This window comes from Rhineura floridana, chromosome 2 (genome assembly GCF_030035675.1).
Source record: "Rhineura floridana isolate rRhiFlo1 chromosome 2, rRhiFlo1.hap2, whole genome shotgun sequence".
NCBI lineage: Eukaryota > Metazoa > Chordata > Lepidosauria > Squamata > Rhineuridae > Rhineura > Rhineura floridana.
In genome coordinates, this window is record NC_084481.1 from 151788103 (window position 1) to 151813848 (window position 25746).

At 39.6% G+C, this 25746-nt stretch overlaps 1 protein-coding gene across 3 annotated transcripts in view; it reads left to right on the forward strand.

Moving 5' to 3' along the window:
• The window catches only part of TTC17 (tetratricopeptide repeat domain 17), a 112641-nt gene that overhangs the window by 54120 nt on the left and 32775 nt on the right, over positions 1-25746 (forward strand). For all 3 annotated transcript variants that reach the window (XM_061610812.1, XM_061610813.1, XM_061610811.1), the window contains exons 15-16: positions 2007-2231; positions 10136-10322. In XM_061610812.1, coding sequence (XP_061466796.1) covers positions 2007-2231; positions 10136-10322 — 412 coding nt within the window. The remainder of the gene's footprint in view (positions 1-2006; positions 2232-10135; positions 10323-25746) is intronic.

Below are 25746 nucleotides of genomic sequence, written 5' to 3' on the forward strand. Positions count from 1 at the left end.
ATGAACCTGTCCTGGACCGGACCCGGTTCATCCCAGGACTCAACTCCCAAACCCAGGGCAATTAATCCTGGCAAGTATCTTCCTTATCAGGGCTGAGTAAATCACAACAACCCTGCAAAGTAGGTAGACTGCCACTACCCCTTAAACTAGTTAACCACTCTGAGTCAAGGGGAAACCCAGAGCCCAGAAATAAACCTGCCAAGAATTCCAGAAGATAAGAGCCAAAAGAGCACTCCTTGTCATGGAGCCTTAGGAAATAACCAAATACACGGTAGTCTGTGGGCAAGTAGCCAAGGTACCAGATTCAGAGCTAATTTCCTCCTGCAATGAACACACACTGGTAAATAAATAGCAGCTTTATATAATATAAGTGCACAATTAATAGCAGCAAAATGGTTCCTTAAAACCCACACCCAAAGGGGCCAGGTAAAAATACAGAGAGTTCAGTCACAAAACAAAAACAATAAATCTAGCTAACCTGTTCTATACTTATCAAGAGGTATTTGTTGCATAGTCCCACATCTGCTCAGAGATGCAAAGTTTAGGTAGTAGATGGAAACGGAACCCACACAGGTACCCACCTATAGGCAAGATGGAACCCAGGCGACCAAAGGCTAGAGATTTCACTCCTATATTTACGGAAAATTTCCTAGTAACAGTCCAGAACTAATTAGCCAATCAGGGAGCTTCCTCATGATGCAGTGGTGCTTCAAGTGTTTGCGCCTAGCTGGCACATACTCCACAACCATTCCCAGGCCAGGCTGACCTTGGGTACCAGGCCCTTGGTATTCCTGCTTAGGCCTCCTAATTAACTTCAGCTGGGAAATGAAACTGCAAAATCATTGCTCTCACACAGAGGCCCCATTTTAGATAAGATGAAATGCCACAGTTTTTTGCACAAGAGCCATATTACATTCAAGCTTTCTTGACACTTGAATCAGTTAAAATCAAGTTTAGAACTGAAAAGAAATCTCTATAGAATCCTTCTTAACAATCAAATCCATGATATGAGAGTGCAAGGAAGCAAATGGCTGTTATACTAAGAGCCAGTCATAGGCTTTTAACAATTTATATAGAGCTGTTAGCTCAATCTATTACCACATCTTCTTCCAAGGAATGATTAACAAAACACTTCTTGGCATGGTTACTCAGAAGTAAGTGTGTTTAGGATTACAGCCTCATATTATGTCCAGTCCACAACAAAATCCTATCAATTTGATCTAATGGTTACTCTTGCACTGTTCACGAGAGAACTAATTTGCAAATGCTAACTAGCTTCATTGAAAAAACACCATCTAGAAGCTACTTTGGGATTGGGAAGAAGATAATGTTCTGATCTGAACCAGCTTCTGGGGTGTTTTTGCCAGGGAAAAGTGTTGACAAACCTGCCCAACAAACCTGGAGCTGCCTTCAACATGAGGTGGGACTAGGTTCCTCCATGGTGTCCTGGTATATAGACTTTGCTTCCATTCCAGTGTTGTCCCCACGTGCAGTGTTTTCATTTTCTCCAAAGAGATAGGGAAGCCATAAATCTAGGAGAAGTAAGGGCATGCACTTGGACACCTGTGGGATGGTGATAGAATATTGGGAAATGGCTGGATCAATATTTTGTTGTGTGTAGCTGATCCATACCTACAGCCATACTACCCTGAACATGCCCAATCTCATCTGATCTCCGAAGCTAAGCAGAGTCAGGCCTGGTTAGTACTTGGGAGACTCCCTCGGAATACGAGGTGCCGTAGGCTTAGAGGAAGGCAATGGTAAACCACCTCTGAATACCTCTTACCATGAAAACCATATGAATATATCCAAAAGATTCATAGGGTCGCCATAAGTCATAATCGACTTGAAGACATATAACAACAACAAAGCTGATCCATATATACCTCTGGTGATCACTGAAAACATTCTAGAGTTGTGTAGCTGTGACATCTAGGAAAGCATCTATCACTGCATAGCATGGAATGAGATTAATGAGGGTAGCCTTTCTTTTTTGTTTATTTCAGGCAAGAGATCCATTATGGCTGGTGCTCAATGAAGCTGGCCTTTACTGGCGTGCATTTGGAAATGGCACCTTTGCCTTCACTTGCTTACGAAAAGCATTTAACTTGACCCCACCCGAATTTCAGGATATCCCTTTAGTCAATCTAGCAAACCTTCTAATTCATTATGGTCTTCACCTGGATGCCAGCAAACTTCTCCAAACAGCTTTGGCTATCAGTGGTTCTGAGGTGAGTGTTTTGTTTTTATTTTACCTTGCTTTGAGATGCTTGAGTAGGAGAAAAGCAAAAGTCCTCCTTCCTCAGTTTGTTCTTTCAATGTCAAGATGTGAAGAAGTGGAAGTGATTTGTTAAGTTTGAACAATGAGAAGTTGCCTTTTCTTTGGGATCAAACCAGAAAATGTATATCAGTAAAATAAAAGCTTAATTTAAAAGTAGACACCTCATCTCATTTATTAATTACAATTATCTATATTTCACCTTTCAGTATATAAATCTAAGGCAGCTTGCAATTTAATTTAAAAAAAACCTAATGCAATTTAATTTTTTTAAAAAACCTAATTTTAACATACTAAAGAGTCATCACATCCCTTCCCGCAGGGCAACAGATTATAGGGGAAAGTCGAGCAATCCCTGACATGGTCTTCACCTGCCTCTTTCTCCTGAAAACTTTCCCACAGGACTGTTGATGTTGGATCCCCTTTGATGGGTGAGGGGAAAATCCAGCTGGAACAGGCCCTAAGGTGGTCTTGCCTGCCTCCCTCACTCCTGGAATCAGGAGCAGCTGGTGTGGAGGGGTGGAGCTGGCCTCCTGGCAGCAACATTGCTGCATTTACTAGGACAGTGCAGACACAGGATAAGGCAGTAATGAGGGGATGCATACACTAGCAAGTGTGCCAGATTGGCTCAAGCATCACCCTGACTTCACTGCCACACTATCCTGGAAGCAGCAAGAAATGCCACTGCCAGGAGACCAGCTCTGTGGGGTTGCCCTTTCACACTGGCCATTGCTGCCTGAAATCCTTCTACAGGTAGATCACCCGGGGGGCGGGAGATATCCAGCCAGAGCAGGCCTTGAAGTGGTCTTTGCCTGCCTGCCTCCTTCTGTCTTCTGGAATCCTTCCCACAAGATTGTTGATGGTTGTCTTCCTAACCAGACTTCTGATCAGTTTTAAATGATTTCAGATATTCAGGCAAGTGGCAGCAGCATTCAGAAGGAAACCCAATTTCCTTGTGTGACTTGAGGCTAAAGTTGCCACATTGTGCTTCTGTGCAGTTGTGATGCCACAGTAGCCTGGGTTTCACAACAAAGCACCCAGGGATGACTAGCTCCATATGCAAACAAAGTCACATGTGGTGCAGTGAAGTAGCCATCACCCAGTACTTGGTCAGTGCAGTTCCTTTTAGGAATAAGGCAAGGAATAGGTTTTTAAAATAAATCTCGAATAGCCTTAACTTGCTAACTCTAATGTCAGTTCATCATCTAAATTGATATTGTGTACATTTATAATGATGATGATTAAGAGAAGCCAAGCAACTTACTAAGATTCAAAATAAGAGGAGGGTTCTTGTCTCGTTGGAAAAGTTGTCTCGTTGGAAAAGTTGTCTCATAAAAAAAGAAAATTCTAAAGCTAACTGAATCTGATAGAGAAAGATCTTGTAGGGTAAAGCCAGGTGGAAGATAGGAGATTGTAAAACCCTTAGCAAGTCTGTTAGCCTCCTGTCTGAACCCCTGGAGAGCTGTTGCCAATTAGTGTAGGCAACACTGAACTAGATAGACCAATGACCTGATTTGGTATAAGGCAGCTTCCTGTGTTCCTATCCATTCAGCGTCATCTCCTCTATTTGTAACACAGGGGTAATACTCTGATAATACTTTTGTGGTTTTTAAATGGGTTAAAGAGTTTTAAAGATTTTAGAGAAGGGATACCTCACCTTATTTGCTTCATACCCTCATAACCAATGAATGATAGTTGATTCATTTTTTTGCTTTTAATTTAAAAAAGAAAACCACAAACATTCATACCTTGCCTTTAAAAAACCTTTCCAGGACAAAACATTTAAGTGTTATTAGACTAGCATTAAGTAAGAGAGCACTGGATAGGGATTTTTTAGCAATTTGAAGTAAAATACTTTTTTAAAAAATGCTGCATATAACAAGTCTTGTTAAAGGGGTTCTCTGAACATACAGCAATAGCCTATTTAGGCAAGTCCATTCCCTTATAGCAGGGGCTCCCAAACTGTGGTCCTTGGACCACCAATAGTCTGCGAGCTTCATTCAGGTTGTCTGTAGTGTGTCTGTGGATTTTTAGTAGAAGACAGGAATGATACATCCATCGCATTAAATATTCTTATTGATTTTTAATTGTCTTATTGCTTTTATTATATTGTATTTTATTGTATCTATGGAATTCAAATTGTATTAATAAAATACAATATATAGGAAGTAAAAGAAGCAATTAAAATGCAATTAAAACCATATAGCATCTAGCACAGTGGATTACAATGGCTTCAATGGGCAGAAAATTAAGTGGTTCTCCAAGACCCTCAGCCATTTTGAAGTGATCTATGGGGGGAAAAGTTTGGAAACCACTGCCTTATAGTCTACTTTCTGTTGCCTGGTTAGTTTGTTTCCTTACCTTTTGGGGGGCAAATATTGGATCAGCTTTATTCAATTTGCCATTCCACTTTTTGGCGCTCTTGTCTCAGTGCAGAAAATCTTGCACTTATGTAGTTCTCATTTTTTTTTAAAAAAATCACTTGCTATATTGACAGTGTGGGAGAAAAAAGAAATCACCTTTTTCCCCTCTTCCAAATTATCTTTGAATTAACTGATCCTTTTTCTTAACTTTACTATCACCCTTAGACTAGCTACAGTTGGTCATGTGGTACGTGTGGAGGGGGAATGTTCATATAATAATGCTTAGCATTTGAATACTCGCAGTGCTCCACATAGATTACATCAGTAACTTTTACAACCACCCTGTGAGATTGGTCAGTATTATTCCCATATTGCAGGTTTCAGACTGAGGCTGGGAGAATAGTTGCTTGCCAAACTCAAGCAACATGGTGAGTTCATGGCTGATTTCAGCTGAGGACCTCCTTGCTCCCCACTCATATATCGTTTACTTGCCTTTCATATTTCCCTTGCCTTCTTACTTAAATGAACTAAGCCTGTAGTATTTCTGTGTGATCAGATATAGAAGGCTTAAGTGGCTTTGAAAATTGATGTGTGAGATGTAAAGACAAAAATAGGTCAGGGCCATTTGGAGCATGTATTAAGAACAAATCATTCGCAAATCAAAAATTAATAATTAGTAGAAGCAAAACAGAAGTTGAATAAACTGGCTGATCAGAACTAAGACCTAGACCATAAGTTTCATATTAAATTGGATTTATCCTTGTGGATATTATTCAGTACAGTAGGGCCCCACTCATACGGCGGGTTACGTTCTGGACCCCCACTGTAAAGCAAAAACCGCTGTAAAGCAGAACCCATTGAATAGAATGGCGCGCGATGCCTGAAAACCACCGTAAAACCGGAACAAGCGCCGTATGAGTGGGGCTTTAGTCTAATTGCATCTAATTGAGACCGCTGTATTAGTGAAGCGCTGTAAAGCAAAGCACTGCAAAGCGGGGCCCTACTGTATCTTATGAATGTTAAAAACTCTTTATTGACCTAGGGTCAAATCCAGTTAAGTAATACTCTAAGCAAGGCCAGCTGAAATCAGTGGACAAGACATTTTCGATCAGGCAACTACAAAATATTTCAAGCAGGACTGAGAAATTAAGAAGAAACAGGGTTGCTTTAATAGTGAGAAATGAGGTAGCAAAAGCAATTAGGTGCTATAATGCAAGGTCAGAGCAAGTGATATCAATGAGATTAATGGGAACCCTGTTAACATAACCATCATCCAAGTCTATGCTCCAACAACAAACACAGAAGAAGAAGAATTGGAGAGATTTTACACAGAAGTACAGGAAGAAATTGATCACACACTAAAAACAAGATGTTCTGATAATCATGGGGGATTGGTATGCAAAGGTAGGGAACAGACAAGAACTAGGAATTGTGGGGAAATGGGGCTTAGGAGATAAAAATGAAGCAGGAGAGAGACTGAATTCTGTGAAGCCAATAATTTGTTTCTTGCAAACACATTTTTTTAGCAACTGAAAAAACGAGTGTACATGTGGACATCACCAAATGGTCAATATAGGAATCAAATTGATTATATAATTGGTAGCAGAAGATGGAGAAGTTCCATACTTCCTGCGAAAACAAGACCAGGAGCAGACTGCGGTACAGATCATGAACTGGTCATATTGAAAATCAGAGTAAAGCTAAAGATGAAGAACAAAGCAATCATAATGCCAAAATACAATTTAAATAACATCTCAGAAGAATATAAAGATCAAATAAGGAACAGATTTGAAGCTTTCAACTTAGTTGATAGAGAACCAGAAGAACTATGGATTGAAGTCAGAGACGTTGTCAGGGAAGAACATAAAAAGACAATACCTCTAGTTAAAAAGAGAGAAAGACCTGAGTGGATGACTGAAGAAACTCTTAAAATGGTTAAATAAAGAAGAAAAGCAAAAGGAGATAGAAACACGGTAAGAACCCTAAATGCAATAATACAGTGACTAGTATGTAGAGGCAAAGAGAACTATTACAACAGTTATTGCATAGAAATAGAGGACAACAAAAAGGGAAGAACAAGAGCCCTATTCCAAAAGATTAGAGAAATTAAAGGGAAATTTAAACCAAGAGTAGGGATGTTGAATAATCAACAGGGGAACACACTGACTGACCGAGATGACATAAAAGGAAGATGGAAGCAATACACTGAAGAACTCTATAAAAGAGATGCAAAGATGACAGATTCACTCATGGAGGAACCATATGATGAAGAACCAGACATTTTAGAATGTGAGGTGAAAGCTGCTCTTAAAATACTTGGAAGAAACAAATCACCAGGAACAGATGGCATACCAATAGTTGCTACAAGTTACTGAGACTGAGTCTGTCCAAATTTTGACAAAGGGTTTTCAACAAATACGGAAAACTAAACAATGGCCCACAGACTGGAGCGTTCAATATATATTCCAATTCCAAAGAAAGGGGATCCCAGGAAATGCAGTAATTATCGACTATTGCCTTAATATTCCATGCAAGTAAAGTAATGCTCAATATTCTACAACCAAAGCTCTCATCATATATGGAACGAAAAATGCCAGATGTCCAAGCTGGATTTTAAAAAGGAAGAGGTACCAGAGATCATATCGCAAACACACTTTGGATAATAGAACGGACCAAGGAATTTCAGAAGAAAATCACCTTGTGCTTTATAGATTACATATCATACGGAAAGTGGGATTGGACCAAAATGAAGGAGGTGTGAAAATTGAAGGGAAAAATATCAATAATTTAAGATATGCAGACGATACCATACTACTAGCACAAACCAGTAATGATTTGAAATAAATGCTAATGAAAGTTAAAGAGGAAAGCACAAAAGCAGGACTACAGCTGAATGTCAAGAAGACTAAAGTAATGACAACAGAAGATTTATGTAACGTTAAAGTTGACAATGAGGACATTGAACTGGTCAAGGATTATCAATACCTGGGCAGAGGCGTTAACCAAAATTGAGACAATAGTCAAGAAATTAAAAGAAGGCTAGAACTGGGGAGGGCAGCTATGAAAGAACTAGAAAAGATGTATTACTGAACACTAAAACAGGATCATTTAGACCATGGTATTCCTGATCTCTGTGTATGGATGTGAAAGTTAGACAGTGAAAAAATGGATAAGAGAAGAATCAACTCATTTGAAATGTGGTGTTGGAAGAGAGCTTAGCAGATATCACAGACTGCGAAAAAGAAAAATAATTGAGTGTCAGAACAAATTAAACCAGAACTATCACTACAAACTAAAATGATGAAACTGAGGTTATCATACTTTGGATACCTAATGAGAAGACATGATTCACTGGAAAAGACAATAATGCTGGGAAAAAGAGAAGGGAGTAGAAAAGGAGGAAGGCCAGACAAGAGATGGATTGATTCCATAAAGGAAGCCACAAACCTGAACTTACAAGATCTGAACAGGGTCGTTTATAACAGATGCTATCGGTTGCTGATTCATAGGGTCGCCATGTCGTAATTGACTTGAAGGCACATAACAACAACACTTTAGAGGCCTACTACATGAAAAATACTTTTAGCAAAGCATTCAGTTAAGATGAATTCCCAAGCAATGAACATTAAATCTCTGAGTGAAAAAAAAGCCCTGCTCCTGGTTTTCGAAGTGCCATGCTAGCATTCATTGGAGCAATTTTATTTTTATGGAGACTTTTTGAAATTTGAACCATAAATTGTGCTAACCATTAACAATTGGTTGATATTTAAATGAACCTGAATGAATATATGTAAAATTGCAGTTGTTCAAAGATGCAAACATGCAGTTACTCAAAGATGCCTAACACATGCTTGCTAACTTCACACAAACAGAGATTAGTTTTTTCAACCCGTTCTTAATTATGTTCAATTGACTTTCTTACCCATTGCTCCTAGCTTCTCAGAAATCTTTGTACAGTACACTATAATAATGCTTACAAACCGGATTTCAGTACTTTATTTTTTTATAAATACACCAAGGGCACAATCCAACTCACCTTTACACCAGGCTGAGGGGAGTTGGCTGCGGTGGATCTCCAGCTAAGCTAGATGGGTCCTGGGTCAGCCATTAGACCGGAGTAAGTGCAGCTGGCTTAAGCACCAAAACAGGGCTGTTCTGGGGATGTGTCAGGGAAAGGGCCAATGTGAGGGGAGTTAGGCCACATCCAGCTTGTGTTTGGAGCACTCCTGCAGATCCCAGTTCAGAGAAAAGTTACGCCAGGAAAAAAGTTAGTCTAAGAAAATAAATACAACAAGCCAGACAAGAGGGCTTACTCCCCAGTAGGGGTATTTGGAAGAGCAGGCTTTCACTTTCTGGTCCCTGCGCACAGCCCCCAGCTAAGCCGGCATTCAGCCAACCCAGAGGCTTCTGAATGGCAGTTGGATGCAGTGGAACTTTACGCCCTGGCATCACTTACACCGGCTTTCTCTGAGCTGGATTGCTCTTCATATGGCAGGAGTGGAAAGAAGCTCATGCAAGAAGTCTTTGGTCCTTCTAGCCCCTGGACCCTCACCAAAGTATATCTGGAGAGTCAGAGGACCTCTTGAACAGTGAGGGATGGGGAGAGGAGAAAATGGTCCAAAGTCAGTCAGAGGCACGTTGTTTGAGCTTTGCTACACTCATGTTTGGTGCCTTCCAATTTTGGACGATTCCCTCCTCCTCCATCAATTCCTGCATCCACCTCTTACTGTTCACAGGATGCCCTGAGCATCTGGAGAGGCTTTTGCAGGGCAGTGGGAGCTGAGCAGGAGATGGCATGGGAAAGTCCCCTTTTCATGAGCTTCTTTCTACTCATGCTACTTAGGAGCCAGGGAGAAGCCAACTGAACCAAGAAATGAGTACCCATGAAATGGGTAGCTTGGGAATGCAAGACTTTGGGCAGTCTGAACCGTAAGGAGGACACACGTTGTTTGCCGTGTATCTTGTAGGTTTTGATTCTATAGTTTTAGTCTTGATGTAACATACATACATATTTTAAAAGAAGATTTAAATACACACATGTACATACATATCACACAGACATATTTGACGAGAACTCCCAAGATATGAACATGCTTGTAAATTCCCAATTCTTTTGACCACTGAACTGCAGAACAGGCTTTCTATGGGTTGGAACCAGACTTTCCCACTAGTGAAGAGAGCTGGGGTTCAGCGGAGACTTCCCACCGGAGGAAGGGGGCAGGGCAGTGATTTTTGCTGATACCCCATTTCCATGCTGTATGGAGGAATTAGCATAAGTTGCTGCACCATCTCCTTCTCCCAGTACAACTGGAACTCCAAGTCTGGATTGAACCCATGGCCTCTTCTTAATACTGTCAATTTTTAAGAAACTTCTGGGCTTTCTTCTGTATCTTGTTTTGGAAAACTAAAGGCAGAAAATTAAGCAAGATGTACAAGTGAAATCTGCCTTTTGCCTAGGCCTGTGCCTAATGTAAATTTGCTTTTTTCCTTTTAGCCTCTGACTTTCTTAAGCTTAGGAAATGCCTGTTTGGCTCTGAAGAATGTCAGCGGGGCATTGCAGGCTTTCAGGCATGCCCTGGATATTGCAACAAAGTGTCTGGAGTGTGAGAGGAGCTTGAAGCTGATCCGCTGTTTGCAGTTCTATCCGTTTCTGTACAACATCAGCTCTTCCGCCTGCAGTGGTAAGCAGCTGCTGAAAAAGTCCCCAAATTAATAACTTTATCCCTACAACACTATCTACAGAAATTGGACTGCTTCTCTTTCTCTCCTTCACTGGTAATCTGATTTTTCCTCTACTCTGTCTGTGTCTAACTGGAAAAGGGAACAGTGTTTTTCAGTTAGATCTAATTGAGAGTAATTTTCAGAGAATCCCAAGCAAAGCTGGCTTCCTAGCATTCTCTATTTAATTCTTCTGACAATGTCTGTGTGCAGCCTTTTCTAATTAGAGGATACTAAGATACTTTCAAGTCCCTCATTCAAGAGCATTGCTCTGTTGTAGGGTTGCTGAAATGTTCTCATGTTTATACCCCATCTGTTTTCTTAGCAAATACCAGGATTTTTTTTTGAGAGGGAGAGGGAATGACCTGAATTAAGGAATAATATCTCACTTTAAACCCAGCCTTTTTCTTGCCAACACTATATTAAAAGTGGGTTTCCTGTTTCTTTAGAACCTGCTGTAAATATTTGAAGAGATTTAGCTTCCTGATAAAACAGAGCAGTGAAAAGCTTAAATAAGTTTTTGGCTTCACCTAAAACTGATAAATCCGCAATGCATTCTTGGTCCTTAATTGTACTCAAGTTTTATTAGAATATAGGGTTGGAACTGAACTAGTATAATCCCTATCCAGTTGCCCAAATGAACTAACATGTTAGGATTATTTAAGGGATGGAGTTGGAAGGCATTCCGCTACTTAAGTATTCATTCTGTGTTGAGGTTTTCCTCCCGTATTTCAGAAAGACGTATCTTTCAAGGGCTTAGAAACAGGACTGTATATATGTTGCACATCCAGGTTCTTAGCATAAGTGCAGAACCTAGAGTCTGGCTTTTCAGAATCTCAGCTTTCATTGGTAAAAGAAAGGACCGATTCAACACTAGTTGTACTCAGAGTAGATTCATTGAAGTTAATGGGGATGACTAACATAGCTTCATTAATTTCAGTGGGTCTGTTCTGAGTAGGATGTAATTGAATATCACCCAAGGCTTCTTGATTTCAGTTAAAGAGAGAAGTTTGATGCTGTTTTGGGGGACAGGGCTCAAATCACAGTTGAGCTGGGCAAGACTTTGGGCAGTCTGAACTGGGGCTGGGTGGGTAGACTGAGTTGGCTGTAGTGCACAGGAGCTTATTTCTCCTCCATTTCTAGTGGCTATTAAGTCGGTTTACCTCCACTTCCTTGTCCTCCAAATCCCAACCTCCATTCTTCTTCTTTCTTGGTTTCTATGATTCCAAACATTGTCAAAACATTTCCAAATTTTTAGGGTGGAAGTAGAACCACAGATGCAGGAAATGTTTGAGAGTTTCCATAATTGAGTAAACAAACTTTTCTTGGCATTCAGTGCTGATTGCCAATAGTCACCATTCACTGTTCTTAAAGTCTTGGCTGCACATAGTGTTACACACACTTATGCACTTCTGGGTAGCTTGGGATTTCTAAATTCAGTGTCTTCTAGGAAAGCACAGGATCAGAATATTGGCTAAAACTGCCTTTTGTAACTTGAGATTCTAATGACTGCTAAAATTTGTGTCTTTTTCATGCTACATCATTCATGTTTTAACTTACATGAATGTTCATGGAAGGACATTGAAAAGGCTACTTCTTTCTATTCACAAGAATAATGTTCCTCAATGTGGGTGTTACCAGTTGGGCACTATTTGGGGGGAATATTGATTATGTTTCTTACCTTTCTTAATAACTAGTAATAAGTCTCAGAAAAATTCAAGATCTGCCTGTGGAAAAGTGGACAAAACATGGATTCAGTATTGGAAGCTTCCATATTTGCATTGTTCCATCTTTTGCTCTTCATATGCTGTGTTCCTTTTTTATATATATAGACTACAAAGTCTGGCAACACTTCAGGTCATCTTGTCCATCCCCTGCTAATGTGACAACATTAGAAATTTGAACATGAGAAATGATGTGGACATTTCTTTATTGTTGTTTTTAGAATGTGAAATAAACATTCTAGTGAATCCAGCTTCTGATACTTTATTATTTGCAGAACTGAAAAAAACAAAGTGGAAAGAAGAAACACCAGAAATGGGCTAATGTGTCTAATGATCATTGTTCTGTGTGATCTTTTTTAAATGGGCTCAAAGGAAAACACTTCATAGGAATTAAACCTTCAAAACGTGTTAGAGTATATCTCAAGTATAGTGGTACCCAGAATTGACTGAACATATAAAGCTGCCTTAAACTAAGTCAGGCCATTGCTTCACCTAGCTTGATACTGTCTACACCAACCTTCCCTAATGTGGTGCCCTGAAATGTTTTGGACTACTACTCCTGTCAGACTATGTTGCACCAGCTTATTTTCTATATGCAATAAAATTTATTTACATTACTCCTGTCAGTCACAGCCAGTGTGACCATTGGTCAGGAATTATGGTAGATGTCACCCAGAACATCTGGAGGGTACTTGGGGAAGGCCAAGCTACACTTACTGGCAATAGCTTTCCATGGATTTGGACAGGAATCTTTCCCAGTCTTATCTGGTGATGCCAGAAATTGAATCTGGGACCTTCTGCAAACCATGTGTGCTATCACTGACCTATGCCCTTCTCTATATACAAAAATAAGCATATTTTATGTCTAACATGCACTCTGTTGTATATATAGATGATATAAATATAGTAGGACTTGTACTCAGAAGTGCTCCCATTAAGTTTTGTGTAAGTACTCTGTGTCCTATATGTGCTCTAAGTATTCAAGAATATGGAACCATGGCAGTAGTTGAGACAAACTGCACAAGATAATTTTATCTATAAAGTTATACATTGAATATCAAAATTTATCCAGTGTGTGCTGTTAAACACAAGATATAGACAGATGTGTCATGCTTGTCAGTCTCAAAATCATGCAAAACCAATAAGGTTATGTGCTGTTCAGCTATTTGTGGCCATCCTTTCCTATACTTTCTAGCTGTAAGACATCTTTTGGTATATTCCTTCATTAGCTAGGGTTGTTTAACATGCTTGATGTTTCTTACATAAGTGAAGAAATGTATTCCTCAAAAGACTGGTTCATATAGGATGCTTGTCTTTACACTTGCATTCTGAGCCATTCTGAGCCATACACATGCTTAACATTGTGCATATTCACAGATACACAGTCACATTAGGTAGCAGTTGTTACAATAGCAGCACAGTTTTCCATCTCTGCAATTACGGGAATTTCTGCTGCCTGTGGCTCTGTATAACTCTACTCGCAATGCCATTTTCCTATAGCAGTGTCACCTATGGATGACTCAGGCTGTTCACATTTAGGAGAAAAGTCTTGGATCAAACAGAATTCTTCAGACAAGCTGATACACAAAAAGCAAATTCTGCAACATTGTTACAGTGTGGTCTTGCTTTGCATAATCAAGTAAATAAGAACAGCATATAGGTTTGTAATCCACACATTACTGGCGCTAATTCCTCTTTAGTGGAAAAGTCATTTTCTTGTAGAACACAAGTGTGCTAATCTTGAACATGACCAGATTAAGGTTCAGTATTATACACAACTAAATACCAGTGTAATTGAACATCACCACCACTGTACTTGTTGGTGTGCCATTTAGTTACGTGGGGGGGTGTTTAATAGCATTGGTGATTGCCATCTCGTTGGACAAAATTCAGCATAGATGCATCTTTGCACTGATCATGGTGCAGAAATGGGATTGGAATCCCCACCTTTGTGTTGTGGTCCAGTGAAATGTGATCCACCCCCATTATTTTTGTTTTCTCACTACAGAGGTAGCAGAGAAGATTTAAGAGGGCTTCAGTGACAACAGATAACATTACTCGCTTATCACATTGGGATTCCAATGTGATGATGGGTGGTTTATAAATGGGGTAAATAATTTTATTTATTTATCTAAGAACATAGGATGGCTGTTGAGCAGGGATCTGCTTTGCCCCATGGTGTCTCTGGCCTATGAATGAATTGCACAACAAAAATGGTCACCAGAACTGTTTCAAATAGGTTACAATATAAATGGTTTTCAATGTAAGGAGATTTAGGATATATCCTTATGTCCCAGTGCTGTGCCACTTTTTCCTCTTCACTAAATGTTTTGTGAAAATGTTAAAGGTTTACAATGCAGCCCTATACATGCTTATTCAAAAGTAGGTCCCAGTGGGATTTCCTCTCATAAAGGTGAGTATAGATTACAGCATTCAAGTTGTTTAGGCTAGACCAATCTTCCCCAATCTGGTTTCCTCCAAATGTTTTGGATGAAAACTACCATCAGCCTAGTCACCATGGCCAAATAATGGTCAGGGATTATAAGAGTTGTATTCCAAAACATCTGGCAAGCACCAGGTTGGGGAAAAGGTTGCTAGACCAAAATAAATCTGCCCTCAGAAGGTAATATCCAGCCACAGCAATTGTTTCTTACTTCCAGTCATTAAACTGCCTGTTTTCCTTATTAACATGAATATGAAGTGTTATTGTTTGGGATAGATCCATGACTGCCCTGAAGGAGTCCTGAACTGGCTTTGAAAAATTAACTTTGGTGATAATGCTCTCACCCACTTATTCCAGTGCCTTGGTGAGTATGTTCCTCACCTCCATCTGGTATAATAGTGATCTCTTACACATACTTTAGAACAATCTTCCCCAACCTGATATCCTCCTGGTGTTTTGGCTACATATGTTTCTGTAGCATCCATACTGTGCTTTCTGAAAATACTGTGTTTTCTAGTGCCCTCTTGTGGCATAAGGTATCACATTTCCATTGAGCAGTACATATTTCTCCTATGAGCTTCATGGAATAAATCTCTTTAAGTGATTTTCTTTTGGTGTGCTTTCCTTCCAAGCTATTTTGGGAGAATTTATACAATATTGACCAGCTGTTAGTATGGGGTAGACTTTGTTTTACATTGAAGGAAGATGCAGATTCCAATTATCAAGGCTTACTGATTTCTTTTTTAGACTGCTAGGAAGTTCCTCATCTTGAAGAACTTAGGCTGCAATCCAACAGGTTGGATTGCTCTGCCAGTCACTAATATTGAAGAGGACAGAAGCAATGCATCATCTGCCCAAAACGACTTTGAAGAACCTTAAAACATTTTTTGAGAAGTTAGGTTCCCAAATTTTTGAATTTTGGGGAGAAATGTATTTTACAATCCCATTTTCCTATTTAGATAAGAACAGGGTCATATTTTGTGTAGGAATATGTTTATACCCTCAGATATAATTTTTTTATATATTTTCTTTATAAGTGGAACCAAAGAACAATTGATTGTATAGACCCTAGTGAGCTACGGTTTGCAATACAGTAAGATCTATATATGAGATGTTGTAATTTGTCCTCACAGGCATGTATTATTTCTAAAATAATTTATATAGAGTTCACTTGCTAGTAGGCATTCTCTCAGAATATCAGCTCTATTATTCCAGATAATGTAAGAATATCTTACTAGATATTATATAAATGTTGTTTCCAATGTGATACGGTAATACCTCAGCTAACAAAAGCGATGCATTCCTGGACATTACTTCTTTAAAAGAAACTTTGGTACCAGATGTAGGAATAACATGGAAAGAATAGGGATAGGTTCCTCCAGCTGCTCATCGATGGTGGGGGCAATTTCAACAGGAGTTTTAAAGGGTGCCTACCCAGCACCCACCCACTACTACTCCTCTGAATCATATTGGATCCTTCCCTCCCCAGCTCTGGGAGAAAGCAAGCAAACTCTTTAATGCAAACACACAGGGTTGTCAGTTTCACGGTAGCAGAGCAAGGGCACAGGCTAATCAGTTTATTGATAGTAAAGCAAAGTCAGTTTCACCTTCAAGCAAAAGCACAGGCTTGAAAGTATCCATAGCAAAGCAAATGTTGTCAGTTTCACCTTAAAAAAAGTCTTAGTTAAAAGAAGCTTCATTCCTGGAGGATTGGTTGACTGAGGTATTACTATACACAGCATAATAAATCATAAATATCAAACCACTTCCCTAAGAAAAAATGGAGAAGTGATGGGATAACAGAAGCCAACTGGGGATCCATAAAGGTATTTTCCTGAGAAGTTTTCGGTTGCATTCTCTGAGTGAAAAGGTAGGGAAAACACAACTAGCTTGAGGAAGCTGTCGCTATCATAGGCTTTCTTTTTTAAAACACCTGATCACCTACAAGCTCAAGTTGTGCCAATGGAGTTCCTATGCAGCAGGTGCTTTCTAACCACAGTTAGCCATCAGGGAACTTGCCAAGAAAAGGTCTCTTGTTATAACCAGGAAGAAAACCTAAGCCTCACCAAAAAAAACTTCTGGGGTTACTTACACATTTAGGAGTAAGGATCATTTAATTTAGTGAAACCTACTTCTGAGTAAGTTTTGCTTTTGTGCACAGGATTTAGTTTTAGGGTGTCTCAAAATCACTATGAAATTTGGGCCTCCTGGATATGTAGATGAATTTGAAGATACAACAGCAGGAAGTGCTGCCGAATCAAATAAAAAAGAAGGCAAGTAGAAATAACACCAAATTTACTGTGTTCTGAACTCATCCTTCTACTTATTTATATTTTCTAAGGCTTGAAGTTTTACATGTTTAAGTGTGGCAATCCTAAAATACCACTGCAGGCCGGGTCCATTACATTTATGAAAATTAGAAGTAAACAATACTATTCTTAAAATAAAAAACTATGCACGTTAGTGGCAGTCTTCCACCACATGAGACATTCCTAGTGGTGTGTCTGTGCTGTTGAGCAAGTTGCTTACCTGCCCTAACACTGAGCTCCAATTTTGGTATTAACACAGCTTCCAAAGAAGTTGACTTTTTCTCGATGGGATGAGTGGGCATCAGCATGTTTTCTAGTACTGTGGTCATGGCTGAACTCAGGATCATTTTCAGGTTTACTGTGTGGGTGTTATAAGATAAACTCGTTAAGTACTGAGTAGATAATTTTCCCTGAAAATAAGTGTTGATGAGTTGGACTCCGGCTGCATCATGGTTTACAGCCATTGGAATCAATGTTGCAAGCTGATTATGATTAATTTAATTTGATTAATGGCTGTGAATCATTAGGCTGAAATCCTAACCCCAGCTACCTGAGAGTTAGCCCCACTGAATTCAATAGGACTAACTTCTGAGTAGACATGATTAGAATTGCGGTGTTAGTCTAGATCCATCCCCATTGTAAGCAAATTGCTTTGCAATAGAATGAAATATATTCACATTACCAGAGTGCATTTTAATTTGAACTAACTTGGCTACTGTTGCTCTGGCTTGTTCTAATTGGCAGTAGATGGAATTGGTTGATATGATCAGGCCACTATCCAGGTATGTTTAGAAAGATAATATCAGAATACGGTGGTTCTCCATAAAATATCGTTTAGTGGGTTTAGAGAATAATTGATTGTGGAAAGAAAGAAAAATACTAGAAGATGTAATAAAAGAAAAGTTTGCTGAGAACAAACCATCACGCTTCTGACTGTCTGTGCCTTTCACCCTCCCCTGTCTTTTAAAGGATGTCTATTTTTTTAGGCACTAATTGAAATTCAAGCCACACCACTTCTTAGCCTTCTGCTGTATATGTAGTATTAGAGTACCCTGAGAGCCATGCAAATAGCATTTCCTAGTCTGTCTTATCTGCTGATGATGTTGGAGAGTTAAATTTAGAAGCCATCTTCCATGTTGGGCCACTTTACCAGATAGTGCTGAGAACACGCTGTGGTCTCTAGCCATGTCACAAAGAGCAAAATCCTGCTGTACCCAGTGATGAGGGAGGACAAAGAGTGGGGTATTGTGGCTTTTAATGTAGCTACTGCCCTGCCCCATTATTAATAAATCAATTGTGTGTATTTAAAGGGACTATGGGATTGTCAGCCATTCCACTGAATTCTCTGGGGAGGGAGGCTTAGCGTACATGTGTCCCTTTTATGCCACATAGTGTTCAAATTTAGCAGACAGACGCTCGTCCAGATTTTTTTATTTTCATGATTTATTTAGTGTTTGTTTATATGTCATAAATGTAATTTTTAGCACAATCTTCACTGCGAACAGAGACCGTTAAGCAATTGGTCAGACACTGGCTTGTGTGTTTTGCTGCTGCTGCTACTATTTTTTGTTTTGCAAGGTAAGAAATATCACAATGGTAATATTTAAAAATGAGTTATATTGCAGTAATAGATGTTTCATTAAAGTTTGTTCTATAAGTTAACTAGATCAGCCAGTTTATATAATTAAGTACAATCTTAGGGATGGCAACACCCTAATTAAAAACAAGCATTCATTTGGAAGCACTGGTCTGATATCAACATAAATCTGAGGACATCCTCTTGTTGAAAGGTATATTAATAATTACAGCATCAAGCAAAAAAAATTTTCACATTAAAATATGTTGCATCTTTCCAGCAGTTTACACAGATGAAAGTATGTAGCATCAGCCAAGCTGCCCTATATTCCATTATTGCAATCATAGTAGTGTAGCCAAAGAGCCTTAGTCAAATAAACCAGAGAACAATGTGTGTTAAACTGATTGCATGATTCTGCTTCCAGGATTTAGGCTACTGACTTCTTTGTAGGGATTGAATAGGAAAGTGGAAGAAAAGTACACAGAGACTAGAAATACCAAAAGGACTTGATCCTGAGCTTCCCCCATTCCTAGTGGCAACTTTGACAGGAGAGCAGGGCCACCCACCTATCAGTTACCTAATGTCACCATGATGTTAGGTGATTCATTTTTTTATTGCAGCATGGCTTGAACTGAGTATCCCAGGTGATTGGCACTGTTATCAAGCCCTGCTTTCAGCAAGGCTTGTTTCCACGCAGGAGCTTCAATTGGGAACTCCCAAGTGGAACAAATCCCAATGGGAATTGCATTTAGCACCAAATTTAAAATGGCAAAGAGCAGATTTGGGGGCACACAGGGAGAAGAGTGGAGTTCTATTGCACAAGCAGAAATACTTGCACCGATGGAACTACTTACATAGTGCTATGTTGAACGCAACCCCTTAAGTTATATGATGTGGAGCAGGTAGGCATGGCTTGGACGAGATGGCCCCATGAGTCAAAGTAGAACCCCTGCTGGGCCTAATTAGGCCAATGGGCTGGAAATTCCTTACCACTGGAATAGCAAAACAGTAGGTGGATTGCTGCATATTACAACCATGAGAGATGGACAGGGAGCTGTGGAGGATGCTGGGATCCTATTCCATGGCCACAAGAAGTCGTGGTCAGGGCTCATCTCTTTGAGTTTTCATGATTTTAAGTTGTAGGTTTGGACTAAAAGATTACGCAAGAGGAGGTGCTTAACACATGCACACGTATTGCATCAGATGTCTGGGGTGGTCATAATGGAAAATGAAACTCAAGAAAGTTTTGAATCTCTTCTGGAAAATGATACCTTTGGTAACATCTATATGCAGTATTAGGTAGGCATAACGGGTCAACACTGATTAGAGAAAAAGTCTTCGAACACAAGGATGGCCCTCTGTATAGTGGAAATGGAGATATGCTACTCTTGGTTGCAAAACAAATTAATGTAGGAGATGCATCTGCAATGTTATCCAGTATCGTAGGTCTATTTCTAGTCTGTTCAGAACAGGTGGGGAACTTGTGGCTCTCCAAATGTTGCTGGACTACATCTCCTTGGCCATTGGCTGTGCATGCTGGGACTGATGGAAGTTGGAATGCAACAGCATTTGGAGTACCACAGGTTCCCCACCCCGCTTTAGAATAACGAAATCATAAGGTTTTCAAAGGACTTGGAAAAACCTGTGCCACTGCAAGATTTGTGGCCTAAAGTACTATTTTATGCTTAACCAACTTCTGTAATCATTGCTAATGAAAGTTTCTGCTGATTTCCTGTGCCATAGACATTTTCCACACTGCAAGCTGGTTCACACACATATGCTTACCATTTGGTGAATGCCACATTTAAAGAGATGGTTTATGAAGGAACCATCACAGATGGAGTAGCCAAATAAACTTTCTTATCACAGTGAAGAACAGTTGTTCACTTTTTGTAATAGCCTTTTTTGTGTTTGGAAATCCACACTTCAATATTATATTCTCTAAAATGTACATACCGAGATACTTCTATCTAGAGGGCATGTCTAACGTTCTTAATGCTTTACCATTTATGTTGCGTTCTCTCTGCCTTCCCTAGGTTGTTCATAATGTTAAATTAAAGCACATGGTCTAAATTAAGGCCTTATCATTGCTTAGCAGAAACCACCCACAACTTGAATATATCTACTATCACTAACCAAAATGGCATTTGCCTTGATTACAATAGTATTGTGATGTACGTTGGCTCTTGTTCTATTGGTGATCTTCTAATACAGGAAATGCCTCCATACTTCTCTAGCTGGCCCTAGAGCAGCCTTTCCCAACTAGTGGGCCACCAGATGTTGTTGGACCACAACTCCCATCAGCCTCAGCCAGCATTGCCAATGGTCAGGAAAGATGGGAATTGTGGTCCAACAACATCTAGTGGCCCACTAGTTGGGAAAGGCTGCCCTAGAGACTCTCCCCAGGCCACACCTCTCACTGGCCTTGCTCTATACCTTCCTTAAGTGCCTTTGCCTGACTGGAATGTGTCCTTGAACTGTGGTAGTGCCTCTTTCTTGCCTAGGTGGAGGACACAGTGTTATGGATCGGTCACCTTTTCTGTAAGAAAGACTGGGCAAGCTAGGCTGCTTGGCTTTCTAAGTAAAGCAGGGCTTCATCTTCCAAAATGGCCAGTGTAGTCATCTGGTCAATTTTAAATCAATAATAAAGATGGTGCTCGGTTAACAAGCACGTTCTTCTAGAATGTTTTCATACTCTTTCCACTTTGTCCTTCCTTCTTCGTAGTGTTGCTTTTGGTGTTTTTAATACTACAGGGTTTTCCAATAATATCTTTTATACTTAAAATTAATTTATTTTATCGGAATACTAAAGTGACCACAGTCTCTTCTGCTGAAGGGCATCTCACAATGCAGTCTGGATCAGGTGTCATCAAGAAGGATGAATTTCAGTTTTGTGGTCCTGTATTCACTACTAGTAAGTAAGTAAGTAATCTTTATTGCAGAGTTAGCCATAGGCCATATGCAAGATACAAACAGGTAAAAAATTAATAGGTATAAAATTAACATATGTCAAAACGTTTCAGGAGGGGTTTGGCAGGGCATTTATCTCTGCAGCAAAGGACTCAGTTTTTGAGCTGCAACAGCAAAATTAGCAGTTGCAAAGGTCACTAAATTAAAATCATCAGATAAAAGCGCATATACTTTCTCTTTCAGAGCAAGGTCCTAAGTGAATTAAAAAAGGAGAAAGAAATTTTTGTCTGGGGTCGTCAAAAAGTGGGCAGTGGAGTAGATAGTGAACGATGTCCTCGATGGCCTTGCAGCCATAAATGCATTGGCGCAGGTTCACAGGGATACCCCGAAACCATCCTTCAAGGTAGGCCGTAGGCATGGCTTGGAAGCGGAGAGCCGTAAAGGCTCTTCTAATGGGGGGGTCTATGGCTTCTAAATAGTTTGACATATGGTGATTTAATTTAATGCAGGGGTACCATCTTGAAAAGGGGGCCATCTCTATGGATGCACGGTCCTGTGCTGCATCATGGTCAAGGATCCAGTTGTGAAGGGCGATGTTACTGAGATCCATAAGTTTAGCTGGGGAGAGGTCATATTTAGAAAGGATTGTCAGCCATTCTGTGGCTCCCTCGGCAGATTGCATTTGTGCTTGCCAACACTGCTTGGCCAGAGATGCATCGTCCATGTTATTGACACGAAGCCAGTGTCTTAGAAGAGCTAAGTCTATGTGTGCCATTATTGAGGGCAGTCCCAGTTCGGCTCTGAGATGGGCTGCCAGGGTCCCCTGTGGGAGGCCTAACAGTTGCCTCATAAATATATTCTGGATGGACTCTAGTTTAGTTCTGGCCATATTTCCCCAGAGTTCAACTCCATATAAGATTTTGGGGAGTATTTTTGCTTTAAATATTTTTATCAGCGGGGGAATAAGCTGACCCCCCCGTGTGTAAAAGAACTTTTTGGTTGATCCTATTGCTCGGGAGCCAGCTAGGGCCGCTGCCTTGATTTGCGGGGTCCAGGATAATCTATTGGACAAGTGTACACCCAGATATTTAAAGGTGGGAACTTGTTCGAGAGTGTCCCCATTTAAAGGCCAGCTATTTTTGGCTTTCATAAATTTTCCGCAGATCATGACCTTTGATTTGGACTGATTAATTTTGAGGTTTTGGGAATCGCAGTATTCTTTCAATTTGTGGAACATGTGTCTAAGCCCAATTTTAGTTAAGGAGCATAATACCACATCATCAGCATATAGGAGGATATTGATCTTTTAGTCTCCAATAGAGGGGGGAAAGAAGGCAGGTGATGTAAGTGCTTCTACAAGGTCATTTATAAAGAAAATAAATAAGAAAGGAACCAATAGGCAACCTTGTTTAAACCCCCTGAGGACTGGTATTTTAGTTGACAGGGAGCCCGTGTTGCTTTGGCGCACCTGGGCTACGTTGGATTGGTAGAGAGCCCTAATCAGCCAGTACAATCTTTTGTCTATGTTTGAATTTGCCAGTTTTTGCCATAAGAGCCCCCTGTCCACTGAGTCGAAGGCTTTATACATGAAACTATAGCAGAGATTTTAAAAAGTTGAAACCAATTAAATTTTAATGGGGATGGGGTGGAGGAAGAGATGAGAGTGGGGGGGGAATGCTGCGTTGAGACCAGGGAGAGATGATGAAGATAAATGCAATTGTATAGCAGATATTTTAAAGTATGTGACATTTGGCTGCTATTCTTACTCTGTCACTAGCCTATTTTGTAAAATACTTTTAGATATAATCTCCGTTCTGTTATTGAACAGAATAATATCTAGCAACATGTTTAAAAAAAGAAATGCTTATTATGACTGAATGTCTTTTTGATCTTACTCTATTTTGTTTTGGTCCCTCCACAAGTAACAAAGTATGGTCTGATTTATGTGAGATCCTGAGCCTTCATATTTCACTAGGAGCAATGGATACCCAAACCTTCTAAAATAACATTTGACTGGTAGCAGAGTATGTTCCCAGTATGACTAGCTCACAAACGTTTTCACTGATCTAGCTGCCCCGTTTACCTTTTTTTTAAAAAAAAAAAATCATTTTTTCTCACCATAGGCAAGTGGCTATTTACAAGCCATATCTTTGAAGGAGTTTTGAAATTCCATTATGTGTGTGCATTATGTGCCTTCAACTCAGTTACGACATAGGGCGACCCTATGAATCAGCGGCCTCTAATAGCATCTGTTATAAACCACCCTGTTCAGATCTTGTAAGTTCAGGTCTGTGTCTTCCTTTATGGAATCGATCTGTCTCTTCTTTGGCCTTCCTCTTTTTCCAGTGAATCATGTCTTCTCATGTGTCCAAAGTATAATAACCTCAGTTTCAGTTTCATCACTTTAGCTTCTAGTGTTAGTTCTCGTTTAATTTGTTCTAACACCCAATTATTTGTCTTTTTTGTGATCCATGGTATCTGCAAAACTCTCCTCCAACACCACATTTCAAATGAGTTGATTTTTCTCTTACCCACTTTTTTTCACTGTCCAACTTTCACATCTGTACATAGAGATCGGGAATACCATGGTCAGATGATCCTGACTTTGATGTTCAGTGATACATCTTTGCATCTTTCCAAGTTCTTTCACAGCTGCCCTCTCCCATTCTAGCCTCCTTCTAATTTCTTGACTGTTGTCTCCATTTTGGTTAATTCCTGTGCCCAAGGTATTGATAATCCTTGACAAGTTCCATGTCCTCATTATCAACCTGAAATTACATAAATCTTCTGTTGCCATTGCTTTGTCTTCTTTTTGTTCAGCTGTAGTCCTGCTTTTGTGCTTTCCTCTTTAACTTTTATCAGCATTCGTTTCAATTCATTACTGGTTTGTGCTAGTAGTATGGTATCATCTGTATATCTTAAATTATTGATATTTTCCCTCCAATTTTCACATCTCCTTCATCTTGGTCCAATCCCGCTTTCCATATGATATGTTCTGCATATAGATTATACAAATAGGGTGATAAAATACACCCATGTCTCATACCCATACAGTAGCTTCTTGTCCAGAGAATAGGTTGGACATCAGAACAATCAGATGCTGTGGCACCCCCATTTCTTTTAAAGCATTCCATAGTTTTTCATGATCTACACAGTCAAAGGCTCTGCTGTAATCTATAAAGCACAGGGTGATTTTCTTTTGAAATTCCTTGCTCTGTTCCATTATCCAACATATGTTTGCGATATGATCTGTGGTGCCTCTTCCCTTTCTAAATCCAGCTTGGATACCTGGCATTTCTTGCTCCATATATGGTAAGAGCCTTTGTTGTAGAATCTTGAGCATTACTTTACTTGCATGGGATATTAAGGCAATAGTTCGATAATTACTGCATTCCCTGGGATCCCCTTTCTTTGGAATTGGGATATATATTGAATGCTTCCAGTCTGTGGGACATTGTTTAGTTTTCCATATTTCTTGACATTTTTTTGTCAAAATTTGGACAGATTCAGTCTCTGTAACTTGTAGCAACTCTATTGGTATGCCATCTGTTCCTGGTGATTTGTTTTTTTCAAGTATTTTAAGTGAAGCTTTTGTCTCACATTCATTACAGGTCCCTTTTAGGAAAAATCTGGAAACCTGTCAAGTTGTTCTGTTATGTAGGCTGTGTTCAGGTGATTACATCTCAGCTTAATAAGCCAAGTTATTTGTCCATGCTGGCAGCCGTTTCACACAGGCCACAAACCAGGAAGTCTTCAGTGAACTATAGTTTCTAATAGTTTCCCAGTTTGGACAGAATAGTTACTAACTTTGGAACAAGCCAGAATATTAATCCATAATTTGAAGTTGGCTTATTATTCTGGCTTGTTCCAAAGCTGGTAACCAAGTTTCCCCATTTAGATGAAACAGGAAACTATGGTTCATTAGAGGCTTCCTGATTTAATCTTGACTCGTGCAAAAGGAGGAGCAAAGGGGCTGTGTGTGTGGGCAAAAAGGCTAATTGGTATCTCAGCTTTTTATTAGAATTGTGAATTTTGTTCACCATTGCCATGGATTGTGTTGCCTGAGGAGATCTTTATTTCATAACTCTTTTACCTATCAATTTATATTACAATGCTTTCATGAGCAGATTGAACATTACTCTGCTCCTTATTCTTGAACATTAAAAACATTAACATTTTGTACACCGCCCTGAGAGCTTGTTGCTATAGGGCGGTTTAAAAATGTAATAAAATAAAATAAATAAATAAAAAGAGAGAAACATTATATGAACTTAGTGATCAATATTAACCCAGTAGAAGTTGAGTGAGAGTTAAAGAACGGGATTTTCAAAAACAGGAGCCAACCTTCATACTGAAACAGAACGAAAGGGCAGGAAAATCTCTGTAGTCTCTGTGTAGTCCCACAGATGGATTCTGTTCAGAGTC